Below are 26748 nucleotides of genomic sequence, written 5' to 3'. Positions count from 1 at the left end.
GTACATTGATACCAATACGATCATGTGACGTGCAGTGATTTTTAATATTTTTGGACGTGCTGTCTATGCCGACATGTATAGGTGTGTCGAGGAGTTCATTGTCTGAATGTAAGGATGAATACCATCGAAACTATGTCACGAATATGTTCAAAATATAGGAATTCTAGTAGGTATATACGTATAATTTTTTTTCCTTATATTTTCTGTGATTTGTGCCGATGATGTTTTGACAAATCACACGTTTTCTACTCAGAACACAATTTCATTCTCTGCCATAAAGCACTGCAGTCTACGATGGTAATATATATATATTCATTAAAGGAGGTAATAATATGCACCGTTAAATATTTGAAACAAGTGCCGGTTAATTTGTTCAATAGGTAAGCATTACTAAGATAAACACTCGCTGCGACCGCAATGATTGCAAGTCCGTAAAAGACATTTTTTTCACAGTCATTTTCCATCAGAACGTTGTATAAATTATTTAAAATTATTGTTTGTATCATTATAAATCGTGTACCCGACGTGTAAATAGTTCATTTAAGTGTCTGCGTATATTGTAATCGTACGAAATTGATCGTTCGTATCATGTCACAACTGCATGATTCGCTTGACCAAAGTAAAAAAACACTTTATACCATATTTTATTAAAAAAAAAAAAAAAATTAAAATGTATAGTGGATTGGTGCCAACCGCTATGTAAGACGTGATTGTTTTACGATAAAAATTAAAAAACTGTCGTCTTTGTTGAAAACGATTAACTAAGTAATTAAATTCGTTTTTCGATGAAAAAAAATAACTGTTTCCTTTTAATAGATCGAATCATGATTTATCAAATCAAGGAGAACGTCTGATGTAAAATTAACTGTTTTTATTATTATAAATTTTTTTAATTTTATTTTTTTTTTTTATTAAGTTGCAATTATTTTAATTATAAATACAACTAGCATGATTTTTAATTTTTTCGATTTTTTTACCGAAAGGTACATAATAATTTGGGTCATATTTGAAACTAGATTTAAAAAAATAATTTATCCATGAAACAGATTGCATTATATCAGTTTGCAATGGATGACGGTTAAAGTATAAATAAACAAATAATAGAATAATAATAAATAATGATAGAGGTGTTTAGCGTGTGTTTCAACGCGGACAAACAATTTGAAACGACTTAGGGATTAAGTAATTGCATATTATTATTATTATTATTATTATTGACTCCCATATATTAACGCGAACATTTTTTTTTTCTATTTCCGCTAGTATACATATCAGAACAGTGCATGCACAATCGGCTGAATCCAAACAGAGTTTGCATCACGCGACTTGCACCATTTCAACCCGTTTATACAATAAAAAACCATTAAATTATTTAGTACGTTTAACAGCCAATAGAAATAAATTATGCACAAAATACCTATGAAAAGCAATATTTTATATAGATAGCACTTGAGTATTATATTTATGGGGGATGAATCTCTTATGGCTTCGCAAACCCAATAGGATTTATGTTTACATTGTACACTTGGGTACCTATCGGTAAAATAGTAGTTACTACATAGCTATTAGTTGGTTTTCTTTAAATCATACACTGAACTCTGTATCGTTGGAAATGAAATATTTCTAACACAGGTGTTAGTAGCTTTTGTTTTGATTTAAATTTCCCGTAACTTGTTATAATATAAATATCTATAACTATAATTAAATAAATAAAATTAATAAAAACTAAATTAAATGTACAATATAAACTGTAAAAGGAATATTTATCTGTACGTTAGATATAAGACCTAGTAAATTGTTTGATAAAGTTAGATACTTAAGACACTGTAGTCAGTATGTCAGTTAAAGAAATACTTAAATAAAATTGCATTTTTATTATTGTACTATTCTTTGAATGCTATTACTTAGCGACACGAATAAGTAAAGTGATTATTTATATTCAGTGTTTAACGGGTGTTCGCGTGAGGTTAATCGACAAAGAGTAGTTGAAACGATTTTATTAGCTATCAATTTAGCATTCAGTTTCTTTTAGATGTTAAGAGACGATACGAAAAAAAGTAATTTTATAAATCTTATAAAGAAATGGACGGCGGTGACGGACACTGGTTCCAGTTTAAGCCTTACGCTCTCTTTGCGTATTGATTGTACCGCGTTCCGCAAAAGCAGCCGATTCTTATGCGTTCACTACGCGTAGCGCGTGGTAACAATATTATTTGTCGTTCTCTGCGTTTCCGTTTTCCACCAAAGCCACTGACACGCCGCGCACGGACGCCATCAACCCTTGACCCTACGCGAGGACACGTGCACCAGGAATCCGTTCGCCAATAATAAAAACGTGTACCGTCACGATTCTTGGAGAACGTTCACTTGCAGCGCGAAAACTGCAGGCTACCGCGCTGCATAACTCGGTGCGGGGGAGAAACCGATTTCGATAGCGATGCGAATCGAACAGAAAGCAAACTTTCGACCGTAACGTGTAGTACAACTCGAGTACGATTCTCGGACGTAATATCGTCAATTCTGTTTGCCGATTTTTTCGACGGGTCGGTATTACCATGGACCTTTGAGTTCGCGTCCGACGGGGCCATGGGAATACGCGGTTCGGGAACCGCCGCCCGTCCTACGAACCCGACGAGTGCACCCGTATCGCGTCTGAAATGCGCTTAAAAAGTGTTACACTGCTTGGGTACGTACGCTGTAGTATTGAAACGTATTTATTGTTTTTGCGTGGAAAAAAAAATATACATATAAATAAACACTTTCTTCCGCGTTCACACGCTACACGCGCAGGTACAGACGTACGTCGAATCGTACGTAACCACGGACGGAGTTTTACCACTGCGGAGTGCGGACGGTGCAGCAATTAAGTGCAACAATTAGGCATGTGCCATTCGCAAACTGATCAATAAATATTCTTCCGGTGCGTGTATGAGCACGAATACGGTTTTGCACGCATAAAACACTTTACGAGGTGAATATGTAGTCCGACGACGACGACGACTTCGAGTGACGACGAGCTGTTTGAAGTGCATTAATAATTTCATTCCGGACGGGTTCCTGTGTAAATATAATAACAATGCGGCCGCCGAATACGTGCGCATACGTGCGCATACCGTACGCGACGATGAATAGAAACATGTAAATAAATCGGCCGGTAAACGTCCGACGAATAGGAAATATCACGTTATTCCGTTATTGGGCCGAATCGCGTATTGCATTTTTACCCGTTAAATTATCCTTTGCTACTCGTCCGAACGGGCGCGGCCAATATATTACAACGTAAACATAATACTATCGATTTGCGTCGAAGTCGTGTCCGATTGACATCGTATCGATAGTCCGACGGTCAGAACTGGCACCGAACATTATACGTCTTATTACGTATTGGAAATTACACGTTCTAAAACGAATTTTAAAAATCGGTTTGAATATTTTATCATACCGTGAGTTGCATTTGATTCTGCATTCCTCGAGAATTATTTCCTATTTTTATTTTAATTTTTTGCGCAATTATTACGCGTCGTCGAGAACCAATAAACACGACCTGCAATCAAATACGGTCAAATAGCCGAGCAACCCTACCGTGTTATCGGAAAAACTCGTTTCTCCGACGTAGACTTCTACAGGAATATCGGAAACGACCAGTTTTTGTGAAATGTTGGTCCAAGGGTGCTATTCATTTCAATTCATCTTCGCCGATTAGTTTTACACGAAAACTGACATACGTAAACGGGGCAGAAAATCAATGTATCGGGTCCAATCATAATATAATATGTTCCATACGATTCGATAAACGTGTACTAATCGACTGTTAAAACAACGTGTAACGAAGTAGACAACAAATGATAAACGACGGTTAAACTTAACCTAAATTAATGAAACAAAACCGACCGCGTATTTATTTCTCTTCCGTTTGGGATATTATGTTACGTTACATTTTACTATCCGCGTAATTTTTGATTTTGTTTGTTCCATTACCGTTCTCGGTCCCGTCGCCTCGTTTCCGCGGACGGTTCGAATCGCCGACACGGTTAAGTTTACATTAACCGTTGAATCTTCACATTCGTTACACACTCGGTTGAATAATAACATCATAATTCTGGTTCGGTAACGTGCACGTGGTACCTCGTAGAGAGGTATGCACGCGGATTGGCGGACCGGCCGCCAATAACGAATCACGACCGATCAAATCAATTAATCATAATGGTATTATGTTGCAGTTATAATGGTATTATATATCCGTTCGTACACCACGCGAGCTTCATTAGCCAACACACTCGCGCGCCCGAGAGACCGTGCTACCCGACAATTAACCAGATCGGAAATTAAAATAATGTTTACCATCGTACACCACACGGGCTGTAGGTTTGTAGACCCGGTCAAGGCCAATCGTTCCGGACAAAAATCCACTGCGTTTTCACACGGAAACCTCCGGATCGACTCTCGTAAATGAAACACCACGTTCGGGTATGGCACACGGTGCGGAAAGACTGATGTTCGGGTCGCTATAGGCTTGGGCGTGTTTATGCGGAATTCACGAGCACCGCGAAATCTGTTCACGTCTCCGTTGTTCTTACGATCATCTGCAGCTCCGCGACGTGTAACCGCCACCTGCTCTTGGGACGCCGGAAGTATCGTCGGATACGTTCGGACGTTTGGGAAATCCGGGATGAAAATAAATCGAACTAAAAACTAAAGACCGCACACGGTTTCATCGTTTACCTCATCAATTATTTTAATTTAAAAGCAACGAGGTTATTCGTTGCCAAAGATCCTGAACGGAACTTTAGTGCTTTTAAAGTACCGATTGAAAATTCATTAACAAAAAACTGTTTATCGAGATGTTTTTTGAGATGCATCACATACATTTTATACAGTAAGAATGTAATACGATTGACCTTGTTACTTTTTATAAATATTTCAAGGTTCGAAATGAAAAGAAATTAACTCTTGTTCAACAAAATTATATATAATGCATGTATTTATTTTAATATGACGTTAAAATACCGCATTATGTTTCATCCTATGAAAATATCTCGTTTCTAAAAATGTATGGAAAATTAACATTTTAATCAAAACAAAATATAATGGAAATATATTTCACTCGTAATTGCTCTGACTTGTTTAATTAATTTTGGGAGTTCTCGAAAACTTTCCACGAGTATAAATAAGTGATATCATATGTATTTATATTTTAATCGCATGAGATACATAAAACATTCAAATCACCCGATTGTTGGTAAAATTTATCGATAAATAAGATATGATGAAAAATTATACAAAGACCATGCATAAAACTTGATTTAAATTATCAAGCTATAAATAAAAAAAGAAAAAATTTCTTTAAAATAAATTAATACACAAATATTCGTACTTGTGTATTAATGTATTCGTACATGATATCAAAGTATTTTTCAAAAACAGGGATTGCGAACTAATATCTAATGGAAATCGGTTGTATTTTAAAAATATAATAATATTCCAAGCTAAGTAAGGATTTACTTATTTCTAAGTATAAATTATTTGTTTATTTATTTATGTATATCACATAATATATGTGTACGTATTGTTGGTGGTTTTCGTATTATAATTGTTTACCGGGCACGACTGTACTTACACTTGCAAGAAGCATTACTTTATTTTGGTTGTCCAGAAACCTTTTCTTTTTCTTTGTTCTCGATGTCAATATGATTTTTTCGTTATGTGCTGTTCGTAATAGTATTTACACGATCTTCGAATTCCGATCCATCACTCGGTGCGTCAAGAGTAATTAAATACGTAAAATGATAATAATAACACGAACCTCGGACGCCCATGCTGCCGCACGAGTGTCCGTCTTTTCCATTGTTCACGGAATTGAATCGATGTTTATATAACGCGTGTGCGTGCGTGTACAAAATAGTCATTGGCCCGATTATGCTAGATAGACACGGGCCCATTATCCTTGCCCATCGTGATGAAGTCATTTTCTTTTCGCAGCGTAGACGCTACTCTCAAGTCCAGCCCGGTGACCTCTGCGTCACACGGGTGAATTTCTTATTTCCTAAACGTTCCACCTAGTTTACCGGCTCGTCGTACGAATATCATTGTTGTTGTTACGACCGTTTCTGCGAGCGCGACGCTTTTTTTACCGATCCTCTTCGTACCTGACGTTACGTTCAATAATAATAATAATAATAATAATTATTATTATTATTATTATTATTGTCCGCGCCGAGTAACCGTACGATGACACCGGCGCGATTTCGGTCCAGATTCCGTCGCTTGTGCGAGAACAATTCATGTTTTACGACTGTAGTGCGCGCTTTACGACCAAGTCCATTTGGGTCTCGTCACATTAAACGTGTTTTTTTTTTTTTGTGTGTACCTACTGTATTTTTTTTTTTACACTTCTACTATTCCGGTGCAAATCGTCGTTTTTCAAATGACCGACGACCGTGTTCACTAACTCATCTCGTACCTGCACGCCGCCACACGGTGGTTCTAATACGATAACGGTGTTGCACACTTGTTTTTACGCACATTACCAATACACGCACTGTGCAGTAGTATGTAGATCAGATGACCGTTCCAAATAAAACGATTATAAATTATTGATGGCTCAAAAATAAATCACATTCGTCCGTTACGTATCGAATACGTTTGAAATAGATTTTTTCCGAAAAACCGGACGGGTTATGCTTGGCAGTGCGCGCGCGGGTTAACTCGAGTTTTGGCATTTCGCCGTTGTTGGCCTTCTTCGGCTACAACAATATACACGTCACGTCACCGCGCGCGCGTTTACGGTGGTTCGTTAGGAAATTCGATTTTTACCAGACGCGTATTTTAATGGGAGGAGGGGGGGAGGGAGCCCGGGCCGCCTCCGAAATGAAAAACATCATTGTTAAAGATTGTTATTTTTAACATGGATATGTTTTAATGCTGGTTAGGTTTTAATGCTGGGGGTTTTCGAAAATTTGTCACGACACTGAGAATGTTGCTAATGCGATAATTTAAAATTTTATCTTTATAAAATATGTTTATTCTTTTAAAAAAATATGTGGTGAATTTTGAGTGACTGTAATAAAAAATTTGTTTATTACAATGTAGTTTTTATACTTTTAAAAAATAACAAATCATTAAAAAAACTGAGTTTCTTATTTCTCTGATGGTATAAAGACAGTCGAGAAGTCTTATAGTGTTAAAGTAATTTTTTTCGTAATAGTATGCTTCCTCCTTCCCTTCCACCCAAAAATCAAATACATAATCGGCCCCCTCCGAAATGAAAACCTATATACGCCACTGATTGTACCCATCCGATAAAGCGCACGAGTACCGGTGGTGTCGACGACCGTGTTGTGGCAAAGCTAGGGTTTCTTCACGGAACGGGTTCGCGCTTTGTAACGGATAGGCGATATTATTCGGTGATTTACAGTAGGACAAGTAGCGACCGTCCAGTTTTTATGTTTTTAATGCGTTCACGTCGTCACGTATGTTGAGCCGCCCTATGTGACACAATTTTAAAACAGCCGCGACGGATATTTTATATTATAACGGAGCGGAGGACGGTTTCCACTCGAGATCGTTGCGAATTTGCATAAGACCCGAGTAAAAAAAAATTAAAAAAAAACAACGTTAAACAAATAAACGTCTCATCCTTACGAGAATTTAGTTTATGGGTAATTACCAAGTACGAGCGTGAATGCAGACTGCGAGACGATTATAAGTTAGAGAAATGAATACCTATACAGTGAATACACTATATACATTTACGCGTGTTCCCGAAATCAGGTGCACTTATCCTACATTAAAGAATATAATAATTTTTAATAATTCCTACGTTATAAAATGCTTTATTTATTATAACGAGTACAACCTTATACTTGGATAAAAAAAAAAGAAGAATAAATAATAATAATAATAATAATACGACCGAAAAAATATAATAATCGTTCATAAAAACATGTTCATAACATATTTGATGTGACGCGTTACCTACATTAGATAATTCGGTATACATAAATATATATATATTTCTTATAAAAATCGTTCGAATCATGATAAACGTGTAATTTTCTAATCGTCAAGATAAACGGTCAAATATAAAGTGGTAATAATTCCGTTTCTCGCGATCAAAATGTTTTCATAATAGCAAATTTCTATTTATACTTTATAAACACAATATAAATGTAATATTTATTAGTATTTATTAAACTCAAATTCGTCTATTTAAAATCATTTTTGTACTTCATAAATCACGCACGTTCATTTTAATGCTAAATATAGTACACTGTCACCTTATTCGTGTCATACTTTTAGCAAATAATGTAAATATTACCTAGGTATCACGTGTAGTATCATATAATATTGACGCAAAACTCACCAAATGTATTCGACGCTTTTGTTTTATATCCGAAATAAAGTGATAATTAAGAAGTTATAGTTAACAAATATTTGTGTCATATATTTTCATTGTGCGGATGTATCCAGAAACATCTAATTGATTTGTAAATTGATAACAACAATAATAAATAATAATTTTATGATGTCCAATGGTCTTTGGACGTTCTTGTGGAACATTTATCTGGAAGAGTTAGACCCGGATTCCCGATCCGGATGTACATTTTATGGCCTTTTAGATTTTTCTAAGTAGTCAACATAAAATATTATATTTTAATATCTAGAGACGTTATTAATGTTCTTTACAGTTAGATTATAAAATTGAATAAATATAATAATTATGACGTTTCGTGCAAACAGTTTTTATTTATAATCCCGTCGTAAAGTATAATAAATTAATGTAGTAAAATATGTTATAAAATAAAAATAAATATTACCTATATTTATCGTACGGTTTGTAATACTTACGTATACATAATGTACAATTTGTACTATTTGAGATACTATTAATATATCTATTCATGTATACACATGTAAATTAGTATTTAAAATTAAGTATATATTCAATTCATATTTATTCGGGTGACTAATTCAAATAACATTTGTATCCAATTTTTAATAGTTGGTTCTATTATGTTTCTTTATGCTTAGAATCGTACTTAGGATCTGTATGAACTACTTTTATTGCCAAGGAAATTATTTTGGAGAAAAAATCTATAATAAACCAATTACTTATTCCCATCCCATATAGAATCTAAAATCGAATAATAACGCTTACTTAGAATGTATTTATGAAATCAAACGCGATGGTACCTAACAAAATCTATTTTACATCAAAATATAGAAAAAAAAAATTATTTTTGGAAATACGTAACATAAATATTACCTATGATGAAAAGAAACACTCCAAAATATTCCAAAACATTATTAGGTAAAAGCTTTAAATTAAAGATGAATTAATTTTTTACCGGGCTATTTTCAACTAGGTACTCGAGGATTAGCTGTACTATTGTATATTGAGAAACTTATAAAATTATAGTATTAGGTCAATAAATTTACAAAAATAATATGGATCAAAACCATTCAAATTATTAATAGTATTAAACATTTTAAATCTAATATGAGTACTTTGCAATGAACAATAAAATTAAAAATTTATTTGAGAGTTAGCATAAAATATGAAATCCAGATTGTTAAATATCAGTAGATGGTATATATATATATATATATATATATTAGTTAATATGTATTATTTTTAGATCTAAGAAATAAAAACTGTAAATTGTAGTTTTATACCTGAATTAATAAAAGTAATCTTTATTATTTATAATAACAATTTGTTATGTCATAGCTCAAATTTCTTTAAATAAATTAATTGAGTAAAATATGCCGTTTTTTACTTATACTTAGAACAAAACCTGGTTAGCTTTGCATTAATTATTATGTAACACATGAAATTATTAATGATGTTTAACTGAAACTAAACAAAAAAAAACTTACCCAAAGATATTCGAATTTTTTATGTTTTTTACTTAATAAAGTAATTTAAAGAAAATTAAAATTAATTTCGGCACTAGTTCCTTCGAAATTAAATCTCATTACATTTTCGATTTAATGAGATACTTTGAAAAAAACTAAATACAATTTATTTTATCAAAAAAAAAAAAAAAATCAATAAAAAAATTACACGTTTTATTAACACAACTAAAAATGTATCGCTTGATTGTTGGTAGTTTTGTTAGCTAATTTTACTCGTAAGTATCATTTATTTATCCATTAAATATTCGGATAATTCAGATTAAAAAGATGAAAAGTTTTCCATATTTCATTCATTTAAAATACATTTTATAACATTTTAACACTGAAAGTTTTTTTTTAACATTTCGCGAAATTAAAATATTTATGATAATAATAAATCAACCTCGTGAAACTATGATAATTATTGAATTTTCATAATTAAAATGTAAGACATAATTAATCCATAAAAATGAATTTGAAAATTAAAAAAATCATAAATCGTTATTTTTTTTTTTTTTTTACTGGTGTAGTGATAAAATTCTAATGATCAGAAAACATTGTAAGATGCTTGACTCTAACAACAAGTTTAAACTGTAAAGTAAACGATGAAATATGGTGCATTATCTTATGACACAGACTTCATGATTATATTATTTGCTTTTTATTTTTAAGTATGGTTCTTACCGACATGTACACAATACACCTACGTATTGCTATTAAGCTTATTACCATACTATCTCCTGAAACTACGTCACGTTTATTTAGGAAACAATAACTGTTACCCGCGAGAATCGTACAAACCAAAGGTTTTTTTTTTTTTTAAACTTATGGGTTATACAACGGACAACGATGATATCGGTTATTCTAATTGTACCTACTCTAAACGACGGTATCCATATAGTAGTAGTGTTTCGTGAAGATGGCTTACATCAAGATGGTACATCAAGAGCTGAGTGCCTAATACTTTAATCCGGTTTATTAGGATTTTTTAATTTTATTCAGAAGCCATGTCCTCGATAAATGTACGAGTGCGATGTACGGAACGCATACAGGTAGTTGCTGCTAAGAGCCGTACGGAACAAGTATAAAAGTATTATCTACCGGCAACCAACAACGATTTGTTCAAGTGTAGTGTTGGTGATCCAGCGCAGTATGCTTGTAACGCTGTACGTTGCCCTTCACGGAAATCGCACCACTTCGCGCGTGTTACTTCGAGTGTTGTGAATCTCGACCGGTTTACATATTAGTGACATTAGGTTTGCCGTGTCAGCAGCTCGTCGGGACCAGCCGAGAAAAAGGTTCCGCGACAAGCCGGAAATGAAATACCGTGATTTTCAAAAATGACTACGCGCAGAAAAACGATCGCGAATTCGTTGAAACGAATTTCGAAAAGACGGAACGCGCGACGGTAGCCGAGAAGAGACACGACCTTTCTCCGGTTGCGCACCGTTCGAGGGGCACGACTCGCGATGAAAAAATCGGAAAAACCCATTAAGTTATTTCGTAACATTTACCTGAGTTGGCGTTTTTCTGCGGCACCGCGGCGTACGACACGCACGCGCCCGTCTCGTACGTGACCGCGGCGCACTGGTCGTCGGACTTGCACGCGTCTATGCACTGCGGCAACGTGAACAGGGCCAACTGCTCGCGCATCGCGTGCTTGGCCGCGGGGCTGGCCGCGTACCCGTTGAGCAGTTCGAAGTTCACTTGGCCGCCGCCGTCGCACTGGAACGACGCGGCCCGGCACGCGGTGCCCGCCAACAGCAGCAGCAGCAGCAGCAGACGGGCGACCGCGGTCCCGGCGCGTCCCGTGGTCATCGCGGTCGCGCGGCGGTCGCGCGGCGGTCGTTCGTCGTCGAGTCCCCCGGGACGGCTTTTTTTCAGAACGTCGCGGACGTGGTGGCGGCGGACAACGGGTTCCCGATGCGCATCGTCGTGTGCCAGCGAACGGGGGATGACGGCCGGGACTCGGTGTGTAAAAACGGGAACACGGGAAGCGTACGGGCGGCAACGGTCGCCGGTGACAGGGGGCGGTGACGCGGACGAAAAGGCGGCGAGCACGCGAGTGTTGCAGCTACGGCGGTCGTCGGAGCAGTGCCGTCGCGGCACCGCGAACGACGGCCGGCACGTGGTCTCCTCGGCGACGTCGACGGAGCGGAGCGGGGGAACCGCGGACGCGCGGCGTGTAGTCGTCGCGCTCGTTTCGCCGCCGCCGCCGCCGCCGCCGCCGCCCCCCCGTCAACACCTCGGGACGGTTTTTATCATCGGTCGGACTACGCCCGCGCGTACCTGTACGGCGGATAAATCGCTACGATTACGGCTGGCGGGTCACGATACGTATCATTGCCGTAACGGCCCGCTGCGGCGCAACGCGAATTGGTCCGCCGAGGCGGCGGGAGGAAAGAAAAGAACACTACTCCGATGACGCGTACGAATCCTACTCGGTTAAACACCGAACATTACCGCGTTCGTCCCCTCGCGACACGGCCGGGACCGCCGAATGTTCGTCGACCGCTCTCACTGTCGAAGTTTCAACCGCAACACTAATGTTTGAGCATAACTTGCACCCGTGCCTTTCGTTTGAACGGGTTAAAAAATCGGTCCGAAATTCCTATTACGTGTTAACGGACAAGTTCCGTGTAATGGCAATACGTACGCGATTTGTGCGTTCCAACGAACATTGTGATGTTTCATTATTATCATTGTGTACCGTTGTATCGAAAATTATTAGGTGCCCACATTTTTGTAAACCGTTTGTTTCTTATAAAAATATTAACGTTTTGCGATTTCGTAAGGACTAAACGTAAAACAAAGTACCGTCCCACGCGTATATTTTTCAAAAAATAATAGGGACACGCTAAAATATCTGATAATTTAGTTGAGGTACTCAGTCGTCTGCCTCTTCCCTCCCCCCGCCGTCCGAGCACTGTCCATAAGTAATAACGATTCAGCGGGGCCTTCGCCCAGCGAATAATAATAAGATCTGAACTACGTGGCTGCGAGTTCTAAACGATAATATAATAATTAGGGCAAAAGCATTTCGAACTCGATTCTCGTCCTCTTTGCCGGTCTCTACGCTTATTTGGTGTTCGGCAGCGGTTATAGTGGGGGGGGGGGCACGGAGTCCTCCTTCTTGTTTAAGGTAAGAATATGCGTCCTCTTTAATTTAAGTCGCCAAAAGTCCGGGTGGACGCTTAATGGCATTGGTCAATAAAATACAATATTGAATATACAATACTTATTATAATATTACAATATTACATGAAATTTATTTTCTTGATTAATTTGAATAAGCGGAAAAATAAATAATATGTAGGTATAACAATAAATAAAAATGGTAGATGATGGTACACCATGGGTTAATTTAATTGACGTTGTGTCTAATTATAGATGATCCCCGAACGGTTATTACCAGGGCTAGGATTTGTATGCAATAAAAAATTGTAAAATATGCATTTTATTTACCAAAATATACAAAAATATGCATTTAAATTTTTATAAGATAAACATAAAAATATAGTAAAAAAAAAAAATATTTGTTTATTGAAATACATCAGTGGTTGGATTTTTTTCTTAACCCTACAATGCATGATTTTTTTATTTTTCATTATTTAATTTTTTTTGGGTTGTTATATTAATCCTAATGAAGGAGAAATTACTAAAAAAAATTTGGTATTTTAAGTTTCTAAAAAACCAATTTTTTAGTTTGTTGCCTGTGAGCAACGCTATGTATTTACGTACAACATAATTATTTATTAAATTTATAAATGTAATTTATTTATATACCTATCTTGAAAAGTTATATCGTTTATTCATTAACTATAAATATAAGAAAATAATTGATTAACTCACCAATTACAAAACAAAGTATACATTTTTAAAAATGTAACTTAATATAATATAATTGAAAAATAAAATAAAACAAAAATAATTTAAAATAAATTTTATGTTTGAAAAAAATAATCAAGTCTTATACTTTAATCGGCAGGTTTAAAATTAAATAAGAAGTATTAATATTAAATTATAAATATTAATTACAAAATATACTAAAAGCATCAATTTTTCGCATTCTTATAATCGAAATATGTAATAATATTCATTTTATTCAATATATGCAATAATATGCATTTTATCTAAAATATGCAAAAACATGCAAAATAAAAATACCACAATGTATCTCATCATGAGGTGATTCGTGAACATTACTGACAAAATCAATAATCAGAAGTCGCAAAAAAAAACATGCTGTTGCACACAAATCCTAGCCCTGGTTACCCATAGCTCTAAAATTAAAGTGATAGTGATATCGACTATTATTTCGAATAAATATAAACAGAATAGAATAACTATAAATAATATAAATATTAAATCGTGATAAAAGATAGACACTATCCTATAAACAGTATACGCCTTATGTGCAATGTACGTATTTGTTACCTACTGTCTACGTTGACCAACGTCTTGCAAGGTTAGTAATTGTTTCTTTTTAGTTTTGTTAAGTTTAAGTTAAGTTTTTTTAAACATTACCTACTATGCATTTCAATTTATTTTTACTGAGCAGGCATATGTATAGAATTATTTTTCTTTGGGGGAATTTTGTTTTTACACCTTATGAAAATAAAGTTTTATATACGTGTGTAACAGAAGAAGCTTAGACCTTATGGGTTTCCTAAAAGAGGTTGGTAAGATTCAGAATTAGGTAGGGGAACGCTCCTCAATTTTTGATGAATATAGTCCCCCCCACAACATTTTTTCCACTTTGACCACTGGTGTTCGGTGTCAATACAATTCAAATTTGTACCTGATCTTCATGACATAAAAAATTCGGCACGCATTCTGTTCCGTTTTTCCAAGTTTTTAATTTAGTTTTTTTCCATGCGGTAAATGAATAACTTATTATTCGATATAATTTCTGCTTTGCAATGGTATTTTTGGGTTATTCAACCATATCCCTCCCATTAAAAATGTTCTAATTACGACACTGGCCGGCAAACTACCGAAACACAACGGTATTTTTAATAGGTAAATATTACGTCGTCGCGCGACGTTGTTGTGGAATCGGTAATTACTTACATGTTATTGGAGAGCTTGACCTCCCGAAACATCACGAACGCCCCCGTCGGAGAGATGATTACTGTTTATGATAATTTAGAAAAGTTGATGTATCTGGTGTAGAAACAGCACGTGTGCCTAAGGTGTCGAATTTTAATGCAACATAAATATTCTATTTTTAAATGTTATGAAAACATGCTTCCTAAAATTCAGAATCCTGATAAAACTGATAAAACTATAAGAACTGTTAAGTATTTTAGTCGAAAAAATAATAAAATAAAATGTTAATAATATTTTACTATAGTTTATACTAAAAATATATAAAAATTATTTATCAATAATAATTACCTATAAAAATTTGAATAATCAAATAACCTGATCCAAAACATTGTCGGTGCTTCCACAAAACACTCAAAGTATAATTGACTTTGAACAAAGACATTTTATTTTTAGAATATTTTTTTTTTAATATTTCAGACGGTTTCAAATGTATTTTCTATTTTGATTAAATTCTTATTATACACTTAAAAGTTTAAAATTTTAAATTATTATTACACATTATGCAGTGTGCGATTCCTTGCGGTATGTATATCTCGCGTTCATTTTTGACTTTTCTCTATTGCCCAACTATTTTCGAATTACACAGACTTTAACCATAAATCTTATGTACAATGATACACGTATAATTTTCATTCTTTAAAAACAATTATTCGTAGGATGTTACTTTCGAACAACGTATCATTATTAGATTAAGTACACGTTCTCTAAATAACTATAGTACACGTAATTTATAACCTAAGGTGTCTATTTGTAAATTAATTTTCAATGTAATCCGCCTGGGTTATTATTACTATTTGTATTCGTAAGTAATAGACGACCAGAAGCAACGGAACACATACATGCGATGGCATCCATTGACGATCAATTCAGCTGTGCCAATTTTTTTACAGTTTTTTTTATGTTCATATAAATATTACAAACACAATACGTTAGCGCATTAAATCATATTTATACTATGTATATTCATAAGCTATGTAGGGTACCAATTCTAAAGTATATGAGTTTAAGAGTACCTATTACAAATGAATAAATAATACACCAAACTAGTTTTATTTAGTAAAACACCAAAATAAAAAGTAAATAAAATATTTTTGCTGATAAAATATGTAGCAAACTTTGTGAAATATCTGAAAAATCATCACAATAAAAAATCGATTCAGTACAGAACTTGATCTTCCATAATGTTTATGTTTTTAGTGCACACACAAAATAAAACCGAACAAATTACGATTATAATATATATATATATATATACATAGATTATAGTTAAGTATACCTCATTTAAATACATATATTTAAAGTGCATTTTAAGTATAATTATAATCCACTAAGTTTGTGCTAAATCAAAAAAAGCATTATACTGATGACGCATCATATTTGAATTAATACAATTTTTTTTATTGTTACTAGTTCATAAATAGTTATTTAAACGAAATATTGTGTGTAGATCTGAATTTAATTATAACTGTGAGTCATACAAAAATCTGTTACTAAAATCAGGGTCATATTTACCATTAGGCAGGTAAGCAGGTTAGCAGGCAACTGCTTATGGCCTCCGTTATAAGAGAACTTCAGATTTATATGAAACTTTGTTTTTCAAATACAACTTTCAACGTATAAAATAAATATAATCAAAGTATAATATATTTTTTTTAAAAAAAAGTTAATCTTTAATCATCCACATTTTTTATTTTGTCTGAAGGCCTCAAAACGTCTAAATTAGACCCTGACTAAAATAATAAAATTAATAATGAAAAAACATTTTAAGTTTATAAGATATGATACTTGAATTCTATTAATAGTAACAATAGATTTCAAATTAATAGTGCTTGTGAAAGCTTTCATTATTTAGTAATTTTTATTTTATAAACGAAATAATTTATCTACATTTATAGATATTTATAACCATAGACACAATTAGGGCTTTATTTTTTATTCAATTTTTACTTCAATATATTTACTTCAAATAAAAAATTTAACAATATAATTATTTTCCTTTTAATGTAATAATAACAAAATTGTATATATAATATACACATCAGTCGTATAAAATAATATTAAATTAATACTAATCTTCTATTTGTTGCTGAAAATTAATCAATTATTATTTTTGTATGTAGACTATTAGTTACATGATGAAACTACAAGATGTAACTTACATCTCTCTCGATATTCAATAATGATAAATTTAAAAATTGTTCTTATCTCATTGTTGTTCTCTGCAAAATTTTTAATTTGTAACTGCGCTTATTATATAGAGGATGGATAAATATTTGGGAGGCTAAGCCCTCTAACCATCATCTAATTACACCTATGTTTATAATTAACGATTGAACTTCTTTTCATTTTATTAATTTTATAATTATAGATACCTATACCAAAAAAAAAAAAAAAAAATGCATGGTACAATGGTATTTGATATTAAATACTTATGTATGGCCTAATTAAATTTGTTTATGTAATTTATTGCAAAATTTAGATCCCTGTATTTGTAAAATAAATATGAAATAGGTAGTAAATCTACATACGAGTTATATCGACCAAAACATTGATAATAATAGCAAAGATAAATGTTTTTTTAAACTCTTATACCATGTTGGCTACAAACATTCTATAAGATAGTAAATAAATCAGCCTTAATGGGTTCTAAATTAATTTTTGACATAGGTGGAATGAATGTTAGCAATTAGAATGAAAAATTAATATGTTAAATACTATTATGGTATACCTAATTGATTATAATTGAGGTCGATTTACCCGCGTTTATTTAGGAGTCGGATACATAAAATTTCCGATAAAATATGTTTTATTGTTTCAGTCATAAAATGTACAACAATAAGCAATAAAATAGTTTATTCTAGGGCTTATAATTATGCGGGCATGTGGTCTTGTTTTTTGATTACATTGTTGATTTTTAAAACGATCTTGTACAATGATAATTATGTATTTCATGGACAAACTTTGATGTAAGTACTATAATGGTTGTGTTAAACCTTTTTTCAAAAATTGTGTTGAGTGGAAAAAAAAATTGTATATGATCATAGAGAACACGGATCAAATTAAATTGTATTTCATTTCTTTTTATATTGAATCTGAACAATTAAAAATATCATATTGTAAATTACCCATTGACATAAAACAAAAAAATTGTGTTAATAAGTTTTCTTTATTTTTAAGACTATTACTTTTTTCGATCTTGAATTACGAGCATTGTGAAATCCTTATCTAAAAAAAAATGTAAAAAATATTAAAATTTTAACCATCCATATTAAAATAGAAAAATGTTATAATTGAATTACACAAATATTAATAAAAACACAATAGTAAATTACTACCAAAAATTAATATTAAAATATGTTTAATGTACCTACAGTAAAAACTTTTTAATATGTGATCTAAGCTACTAAAACGAAAAAAACTTAAATCAACTCAGATAATCTCGTAACTTTAATAAAATATTTGCAAGAAATACGAAAGTTCGTCTGTATTTAGTACGATAAATATACAAAAATTTATAAAATATGGATCAACATTATCGATAATTCTATTAAATTCTTTGTAAATTCTGATTATATATTATTTACAGATATTATTCAGTACTACTTTATTATTGTATCATAACCAGGGCTAGAATTTGTATGCAATAAAACATTGTAAAAAATGCATTTTATTTACCAAAATATGTAAAAATATGCATTTAAATTTTTATAAGATAAACACAAAAATATTATTACAAAAAAAAAAATTTATTTATTGAAATACATCAGTGGTTGGCTGTTTATCATAATATAATATAATTGAGAAATAAAATAAAATAAAATTTATGTTTGACAAAAAAACCAAGTTTTATATTTTAATCAGCAGGTCTAAAATGAAATACAAAATATTTATATTAAATTACTAGCTGACCCGACAAACGTTGTTTTGTCATATAAATTATTTCTAGAGAATATTTTGTTAGAAAAAATAATTTAATATAAGTGTGTGAGGACGTGGTATATAAGTGAAAGAGGTATGGAGTGCTGTGAACGGTGACGAAATATAAAAATAAAAAAACATCAAACATTTATTTTTTAATAATTTATTATAATTTGACCCTTTAAAATTATATATATCACTAATTATGACAATATTAGTAAAAAAAAATATCAATCCCATAATGCAACAGAGTGTACAATATTTTTTGTTATCCCATCTATCGCCAAAACAAACTGAATCTATATGAAAAACATGATGTACTCAAATCTAAACCACACATCGACATCGTTTGGCCTTAAGACTTATTGATAGTCATTGCAAATGCCAATCTAATTGGAAATTGAAGACGTTTAAATTGAATTGGCACATATATGGGTATAATAGAGATTCACGGTAATAATATATTTTCACCTCGGAATTTGCCATTTAAAATAATGGCTTCGATAACATTTTTTATTATTTTTTTAATGACTAATCACGTGCCGTTGCACAACCGTAATGGGTTCAAATTACGAAGCAAAATAACCGGAGATCCAACCTTTAGTTGTAAATTATGCGGTGGCATGCCTGGTAAATCCAATGAGTTTAAAAACTCTGTTGAATAATTTACAGCTTCAGTAACATCACAAACTGTATCAATAAATTTGTATGATACCAAGTCTCCTGGTAATAAATGTTGTATCTTGAGATTCAATTCGTTGACGTCACATTTTTTGCTGCTAAAATTGCTCTTTCTGCTAGCCACTCATGATTTGTGTATTGTCTGTGTACATTGGGAAATATCTGGTCAACAAGACCATCTTGCGAATCAATGATTATGCAGAAATCGGTCGGTAATTGCATGCATCCCATTTCATCTGTAGTAACTTATCACCGATATTTAACAATTGTTTTGATAATCTTCCGCACGCAGCTTTTTTTGATTGAATTGCAAGTATCGTAATCGTTCGCTCTCTATCTTTACATACATGTCGACCATGAATTGTTGACAAAGCTCAAGACATCGTAGAATAACGTTGTCCTGATCGCGTCTAATCATCAACCGATATGCATAATAATCCTTCGAACTAATATTCTTGTTTGTTTTGGCACCTGTTACGGGATCTTGTTGTTTAATATTTATGCAATACACGTCATTTAATACCAAAAATAAAATTATTTTAAATAGTTTTTAGTTTTTAATAGTTTTTTTAATAGTTTTTTAACAGTATCATTTAATAATTCATTTTTAGTTGCGTAGTAGTCGACTGGATCAAAAATTATTAAATTAAACAACGATTTATTAAACAATAGCACTCAGGAATATAAAAAATAAATAAAAATCTATTTGCAGACCTACCAAATGTATACAAAATTTCATTAAAATCGGTTAAGCCGTTTTGGAGTAATATGGTCACAAATACTGTGACGCGAGATTTTTATATATATAGAGATCAATATTAATTATGAAAGATACTATAAAACATTTATTTTTCGCATTATTATAATCAAAATATGCAATAATATTCATTTTATTCAATATATGCAATAATATGCATTTTACCTAAGATATACAAAAACATGCAAAATAAAAAAACCACAATTTATCTCATCATGAGGTGATTCGTGGACATTACTGACAAAATTAATAATTAGAAGTCGCAGAAAAAACATGTTATTACATACAAATCCAAGCCCTGATCATAATTATTAATTATTATATTGTAGCACGATATCAAAAAAGTGTTAAAATATTTATTTAATTTAAGTGCATATGCGTATTTACGTGGTGCCAAAATGAATTCATTGTTTTTAGTCTGCATGCTTAAAAGTATTATTTCATTGTGTGGATCCACATCTCTTACACTGCTCATCGCTTTGTTCCCTAAATTCTTAATCGGATCGGCATATTGAACAGAAGTCGAATTATCAAAAGTTGACTCCATAATATCACCTGAAAAAATTGTCTTCGTATACATGGTATTTATTGCAATGTTTATCGACTTTATTCAGCCGAAGCGTCATATTGACGATATTAATGATCACAGTCACCAGCCTATGACCAAGATTCGGAAACCGGAGTCCATAGATTTTAATTTTATGATATAAAGTTAGACATTAGAATAATGAAAAAAAACTATGATAAATCTATGGTTAAATTATATTAGTTTATTATAGAGAAATTTTGAAAGGGTGAAAAACTCCATCCAAGAAAAAAAACAAGATATTCATTTAATATAACGAGATAAAATTTATAAAACAACTAGACAATTTATTGTAATAAGAGGCTGCCGTTTTTGGAGGACCACGTTAAAATAATTTTTATAGATTCATTAATATACTGGCCAATATATTTTATTATCTAAAAGATCTTATCCGTTGAGCTATATGGCCGCGGAAGGGATTACATTTCTCAACTTCATGTTAAATATATTAAAACGTGAAAAAATAAAATACAAAATCGTTGAATGTTTTGATTCAACCGTCGGACGAGAAGAGAACCTTTGTTATACCTCTCGAATCTGACGTAGCCCTCCAATTATTTGCTAGGTTTCGGCCAGTAATAATATTTAGTTATAATAATAATTAATCATTGCCAATCTCGAAGTGTAGTATGTTGTATCGGGTAAAGACCGCGATGCGAGATGTTTAAACATTTATTTAATATGTTATTATTATTATTATTATTTAAGTACGAACCATTGCTGCCTACTATAATAATACCAGCAATTGTGTTATTAGATTCGATCCGTTGATATGAGTTTTGAAATTCTGTAGTTAAATCCATTTTAGTATTAATTAATTTCGTCTCGAATAACGTAGAAAACGTATTAAATAATGAACTATTAAACAAATGACAAGTAAAGTAAGTATAAGAATATAAATTATATTTATTGTATATTAGTAAGTCGTTTCTACTATTACATAATACAAACACATAAAATCATTATAATAAGCCACTATACTATTTATACTACTGTATTATAAACGTGCAGATCAACAAACACATTCATTGCATGTCTGCATAGGCGCAAATAGGGGGGCTTAGGGGGTATTAGCACCCCCTATTTTACAATTTTCAGCCTCAAATAATGTTCGTATTTATGTATCAAAAACTCATTTTTGTCATCAGACATTTGACTATTAGAGTATAAAACTGTAATGAAATATAGATGAAAACAATATTACTCGACAAACATCAATTCACATTTTATCGAAATCACCGGAACCCTAATTTAAATTAATTTTAAAACCGGAACCTCACCGGAACCTTTATTTGTACTTAATTAAAAATCGGCTCATTAAATCCTTATAGTTTTAATATAAATTAAATACCCAATAAATACAGAGCTTAAGCACCCTCAGTTTTTTTATTGAAATTGCGCCTATGCATGTCTATAATATTTTAAATTATGATAGATTACATGATATATTGTAAATCAGTCAATTGTAAACCACCACCACATCATAATATTTAAGTTTTAGAAATATTAAATCAATAATGAATTCTGTAATACTTTTTTACAGTGCAGTGAAACGCCGATTATTGGACGTCCAATTATCTGGACGAATCCACCGTTTTATTTTATAAGTATATATAAACATAGATGTATAATATATATTATATACACACCTAAAAATAAATAAGTAAATATGTACAGATTTATATGTATTGATAGAAATTATTCCTTAAGGTACGTTTTCCCTGCAGCGTTCAAACGCAGGGTTAGACGCATTATCATTAAACATGTACATGATCACTGTACATTTTAGATGTGAGTGACTGTTTTCCTACTCGCGTCAACGTTGATCATCAGTAAATATAGTTTTTTTATTAACACGTAAACAAAATTTAAACTTGTAGAATACAATAAAATTACTTAAATAAAAACTATGTCCTAATTTTTTACTATGCGTTTCAGAATAATGTTTCCCTAGAGGCATGGACGAAATGTGTGTGTACACAAGTAACTAGTTCCTAACTCTTTTTCTGCACTTCTGATTATTACTAGGTGCTCTACCTATATTTATATCCGTTTCACCCCTATGGTGTCATCGTGTGATTGACATTAGCAATATGCTCATTATACAGCTTATCATATTAAGATCGAAGATGCATTAAAACATGTTTATTTTTAATTAATTTTTTTAACCTTTGTGTCCTGTACATCATGTTCCGATTAACTATATATTTTAGAATATTGAAATTACGTACTAACTACGTTACTTATATTTGAGGTTTACTACACTACCTACAACATAAAATAGTTGAATGTACATATTATGGTTATGGCTATCGTAAATAAGTTTATTGGTAGGCAATTTTCACTCTCGTAATCAAATATTTTTTTAAATTAAGTATTTCAACTATTGTGTTAAATGTATTTCTCTGTTTAGGGAATCATTCTCAAACGTAATTCATTTTCAAACTCTTGTCCTTCTTTAAGCATTACACAAATAATATTATTATCATTTAAAAATAAATTGTCGTTGCATTATGATGAAGATATTTCAAAATAAATTTTAAAAACCACGCGTGTATTAGATCACTGTTGCAAGAACTATAATAGAATTTCAGCCAACGCAGTTTGAATAAAACAAAATTTACTGTATCAAAAACTTTTGATTTATCTATCATATGTCAATCTTATCCGGATCACCATTGATATTTATTAGACCTGATACTCGACGTTCTTCTGTACTTTTATTCTGTACACATATGTACATTATACAATGATCGGATTCAACGCACGCCTTGCTAAGTTATAACCGATAAGTAAACTGCACGAAAACACATAGGACAGAGGCGCCGTGATTTATCTGAAAATTAATCGGTAAACAAATGAACAAATAACCAAAAAGTAATCCTCAATATGTATTCATGAAAATATCAAATTTTTCCATATGTTTAACTAAATTTTTGTAGCAAATAATTGGCTCAGATAAATCTTCTGATACTTAAATATTAAATATTAACCTACCTTAAAATCATCACGTTATTTGATACGAAATCTATCGAAAAATATATAAACTGATGCGGGACGACAATCAATATTATTTTCAGTTTTTCTAACAAAAATTACTAAATATTATTATATGTATTATAATTAGCATGAATAATAAATTAAAAAAAAAAAAAAAAATGTAAGTACTGATTAGAAATGTTACCTGGTTTACCTGGTTGATGCATTTAAATATCGAATGGGGTGTTACAAAAGAATATGGGTGTTTTTAAGAGCGAAACGTAGTGCCATCGGCTCCGTGAGAAAAATAAATAACCGACTGCTGTGGCTCTTTCATTATTCTGCGTTTTCTCGCTTCGTCAAACCAGTGGCGCCGACCATTTATTACGAATATAGATTCCAATAGGGGTGAATGCTCTACCTCATAATACTTTAATGGTGGTCGGGTGATTCAGTCTCCAGTGGTGAAGTCGGCGATTTATTGTTAATTAATTTTTATTGTACATATCGGTGGATACAATGAATTCCAATGGATACCTACGCGTACACAGTGATAATGTGCGATAATGTTTGGAGAGTTGAAACGATAAAGTACATTTTATTTCTATTTTCTTTTTAATCTATCGTGAAGCATTATCAAAAGCAGTGGGTCTTTAAAAACACAAAAAAACAATAATTGTATCCGTTTCCTAGTTTAAAAAACGAGTAAAAGAAGATGCATACATGAAAGTGAATGTACTGCGTTATCATTGATTATTCTTATCATTTAGAATATCCTGGGCGACGTGATACTAAAACAAATAACATGCATAAACATAGTGTTTGCGCGTTTTATTAATTGATTTGCATATAGTTTAAAGAATTTTCTATTATCTCCCATTTAAGTGTACTTACGTTTTGGAACTACGTCCGTTCGATGACACTTAATTAAACGTCTTACCTCAAATATTTGTATTTAAGAACTGAAAATGGCTAGTGAAGTCGAAGATACATTAAAACGGATTCAGTCTCATCGTGGAGTTATCGGTACTATTGTAGTAAACTCTGAAGGTTTGTATTCTTCAACAGATTTTATTTTATTGGTATAAAAATTTGTTCTCATATATTTTTATGATTTAAAAAGGCATTCCTATAAAGTCTACTTTGGATAATTCAACATCTGTTCAATATGCTGGATTGATTCAACAATTAGCTGACAAAGCAAGAAGTGTTGTTAGAGATTTAGATCCGTCTAATGATTTGATGTTTCTAAGAATGCGTACTAAAAAACATGAGATAATGGTCGCACCAGGTAAATTAGATTTATAATGTTACTTGACATGAGACATGTTTTAGATTTCATAAAAATGACATATATTAAATTTTCATTATTGATTTTAAGTTAAGTCTTGTACCGATAAAATCTTAAACAACTACATTTATGAGTACTTCCTGGATAATTCCAAGTTCGTAGAAATACCTACAATTATACTGCAAATATATATGTACATATATATATAAACCTAAGAATATATATGTATATGTATCAATTATGTTTCAGTAATATACGTCTAATAGTACATTGGTTCGCTACCCCCTATAACAGGGATGGCAAATCCATGGCACGTGAAAAGTTTTACTATTATATATTATATAATATTATAGGACCTATAATATAACATAATATAAATAATTAACAAAGCAATATTATTTTAATTATTATTATTATTTATTATATATTATTATTACTATTATGTACCTAAACTAACCTTTTTATACTAATACATTAATTATACAATCAAATTATACTATAACAAAATATAATATTTTTAATATTTATTTCATGGCACGCTCTATAAAAAAAAAAAAAGCTAATTTTGGGCACACAGTATTCAAAAAGTTTGCCATCCCTGCCCTATAATGTCACCAATATGTCTAATGACCCTTTTGTAATGTAAGCATTAAAAAATTGTACATACTGTTATTGTATTTATTTGTTTATACATTTTACAAAAAAAAGTATATTATAAAAGCCGATTGGTGTAAATTAATAGAAAAAAAACAATAAAAATTGTGTAAATTTTAATATTTTTTTAATTTAATGACTCTTTTACTGTTGTTAATTTGAAATAATTTTTTTTTCACATGATGCGACCCTTATTAAATCCTTGGTAATCCCCCGGCTGAGAATCGCTGTTATAATAGATAACAATTTATATGACCAATAATTTTTATATACTTAATATTTATTTGTAAAGTATTTATACATAAGTAGGTACTAAAGTATAAAATATAAATTGTCCTAATTATCTGAATGTCTGGATCAGCGAGACTCTACTGTATAATATATATTATATAATATATTGAGTAAAATTTAATGTAAACATATTGTAAAATATTTAATATTAAAAATGTTAATTTATGTAATTTAAAAAAAACCTGGAATGAAAATAATTAAGTCTCATACTTGCAAATAATTGCATTAACAAAATCAAATAAATTAATAGATTATTTGATTTCTACAACAATACATTGTATGTTTTTACTATTGAAAACATTCAGTTGATCAAAATGTGATAATATTTTTTTATTTTTATTTTTTTTATATGTATTTTATAAAATATATAAGTAACCATTACTCATATGGGTTTAATAAATCAAATATTTTATTTTTATTAACATAATTATTAAATACATAAATATTTTATTTCCTGTTTTCAGATAAAGAATTCATAATGATTGTTATTCAAAATCCAACCGAAGCACAGTCATAAATTACATTTTTATTATTGTAACAAACCTCATTACCTATGCACTAATAATATATTAATAGTTTTTA

At 31.6% G+C, this 26748-nt stretch overlaps 3 protein-coding genes across 4 annotated transcripts in view; 1 reads left to right on the top strand and 2 right to left on the bottom strand.

Moving 5' to 3' along the window:
* The window catches only part of LOC112686544, a 33936-nt gene extending 21940 nt beyond the window's left edge, over positions 1-11996 (bottom strand). Inside the window, exon 1 of the mRNA XM_025558920.1 lies at positions 11412-11996. Coding sequence (XP_025414705.1) covers positions 11412-11715 — 304 coding nt within the window. The 5' untranslated portion in view covers positions 11716-11996. The remainder of the gene's footprint in view (positions 1-11411) is intronic.
* Positions 11997-18143: 6147 nt separating this feature from the next.
* LOC112685859 (dynein light chain roadblock-type 2-like) lies at positions 18144-24607 on the bottom strand. Of its 2 annotated transcripts, XM_025557986.1 has the most exons (3): positions 24136-24607; positions 20753-20920; positions 18144-18234 (listed from the first exon to the last, which is right to left on the bottom strand). In XM_025557986.1, the coding sequence occupies exons 1-3, from the start codon at positions 24155-24157 to the stop codon at positions 18191-18193; spliced, it is 234 nt and encodes a 77-aa protein (XP_025413771.1). In that variant the 5' UTR covers positions 24158-24607; the 3' UTR covers positions 18144-18190. The 2 variants fall into 2 exon arrangements, with proteins under 2 accessions (XP_025413771.1, XP_025413698.1); XM_025557913.1 differs by lacking the exon at positions 24136-24607 and having other exon boundaries at positions 20753-21005.
* A 122-nt stretch (positions 24608-24729) lies between these two features.
* LOC112685791 (dynein light chain roadblock-type 2) lies at positions 24730-26748 on the top strand. Its single transcript, XM_025557817.1, has 3 exons — positions 24730-24980; positions 25054-25221; positions 26631-26748. The coding sequence occupies exons 1-3, from the start codon at positions 24899-24901 to the stop codon at positions 26681-26683; spliced, it is 303 nt and encodes a 100-aa protein (XP_025413602.1). The 5' UTR covers positions 24730-24898; the 3' UTR covers positions 26684-26748.

This window comes from Sipha flava, unplaced genomic scaffold (assembly GCF_003268045.1).
Source record: "Sipha flava isolate LNK unplaced genomic scaffold, YSA_version1 0_pilon_pilon, whole genome shotgun sequence".
Taxonomy (NCBI): Eukaryota; Metazoa; Arthropoda; class Insecta; order Hemiptera; family Aphididae; genus Sipha; species Sipha flava.
This window is presented reverse-complemented; position numbering and strand designations above follow the sequence as displayed.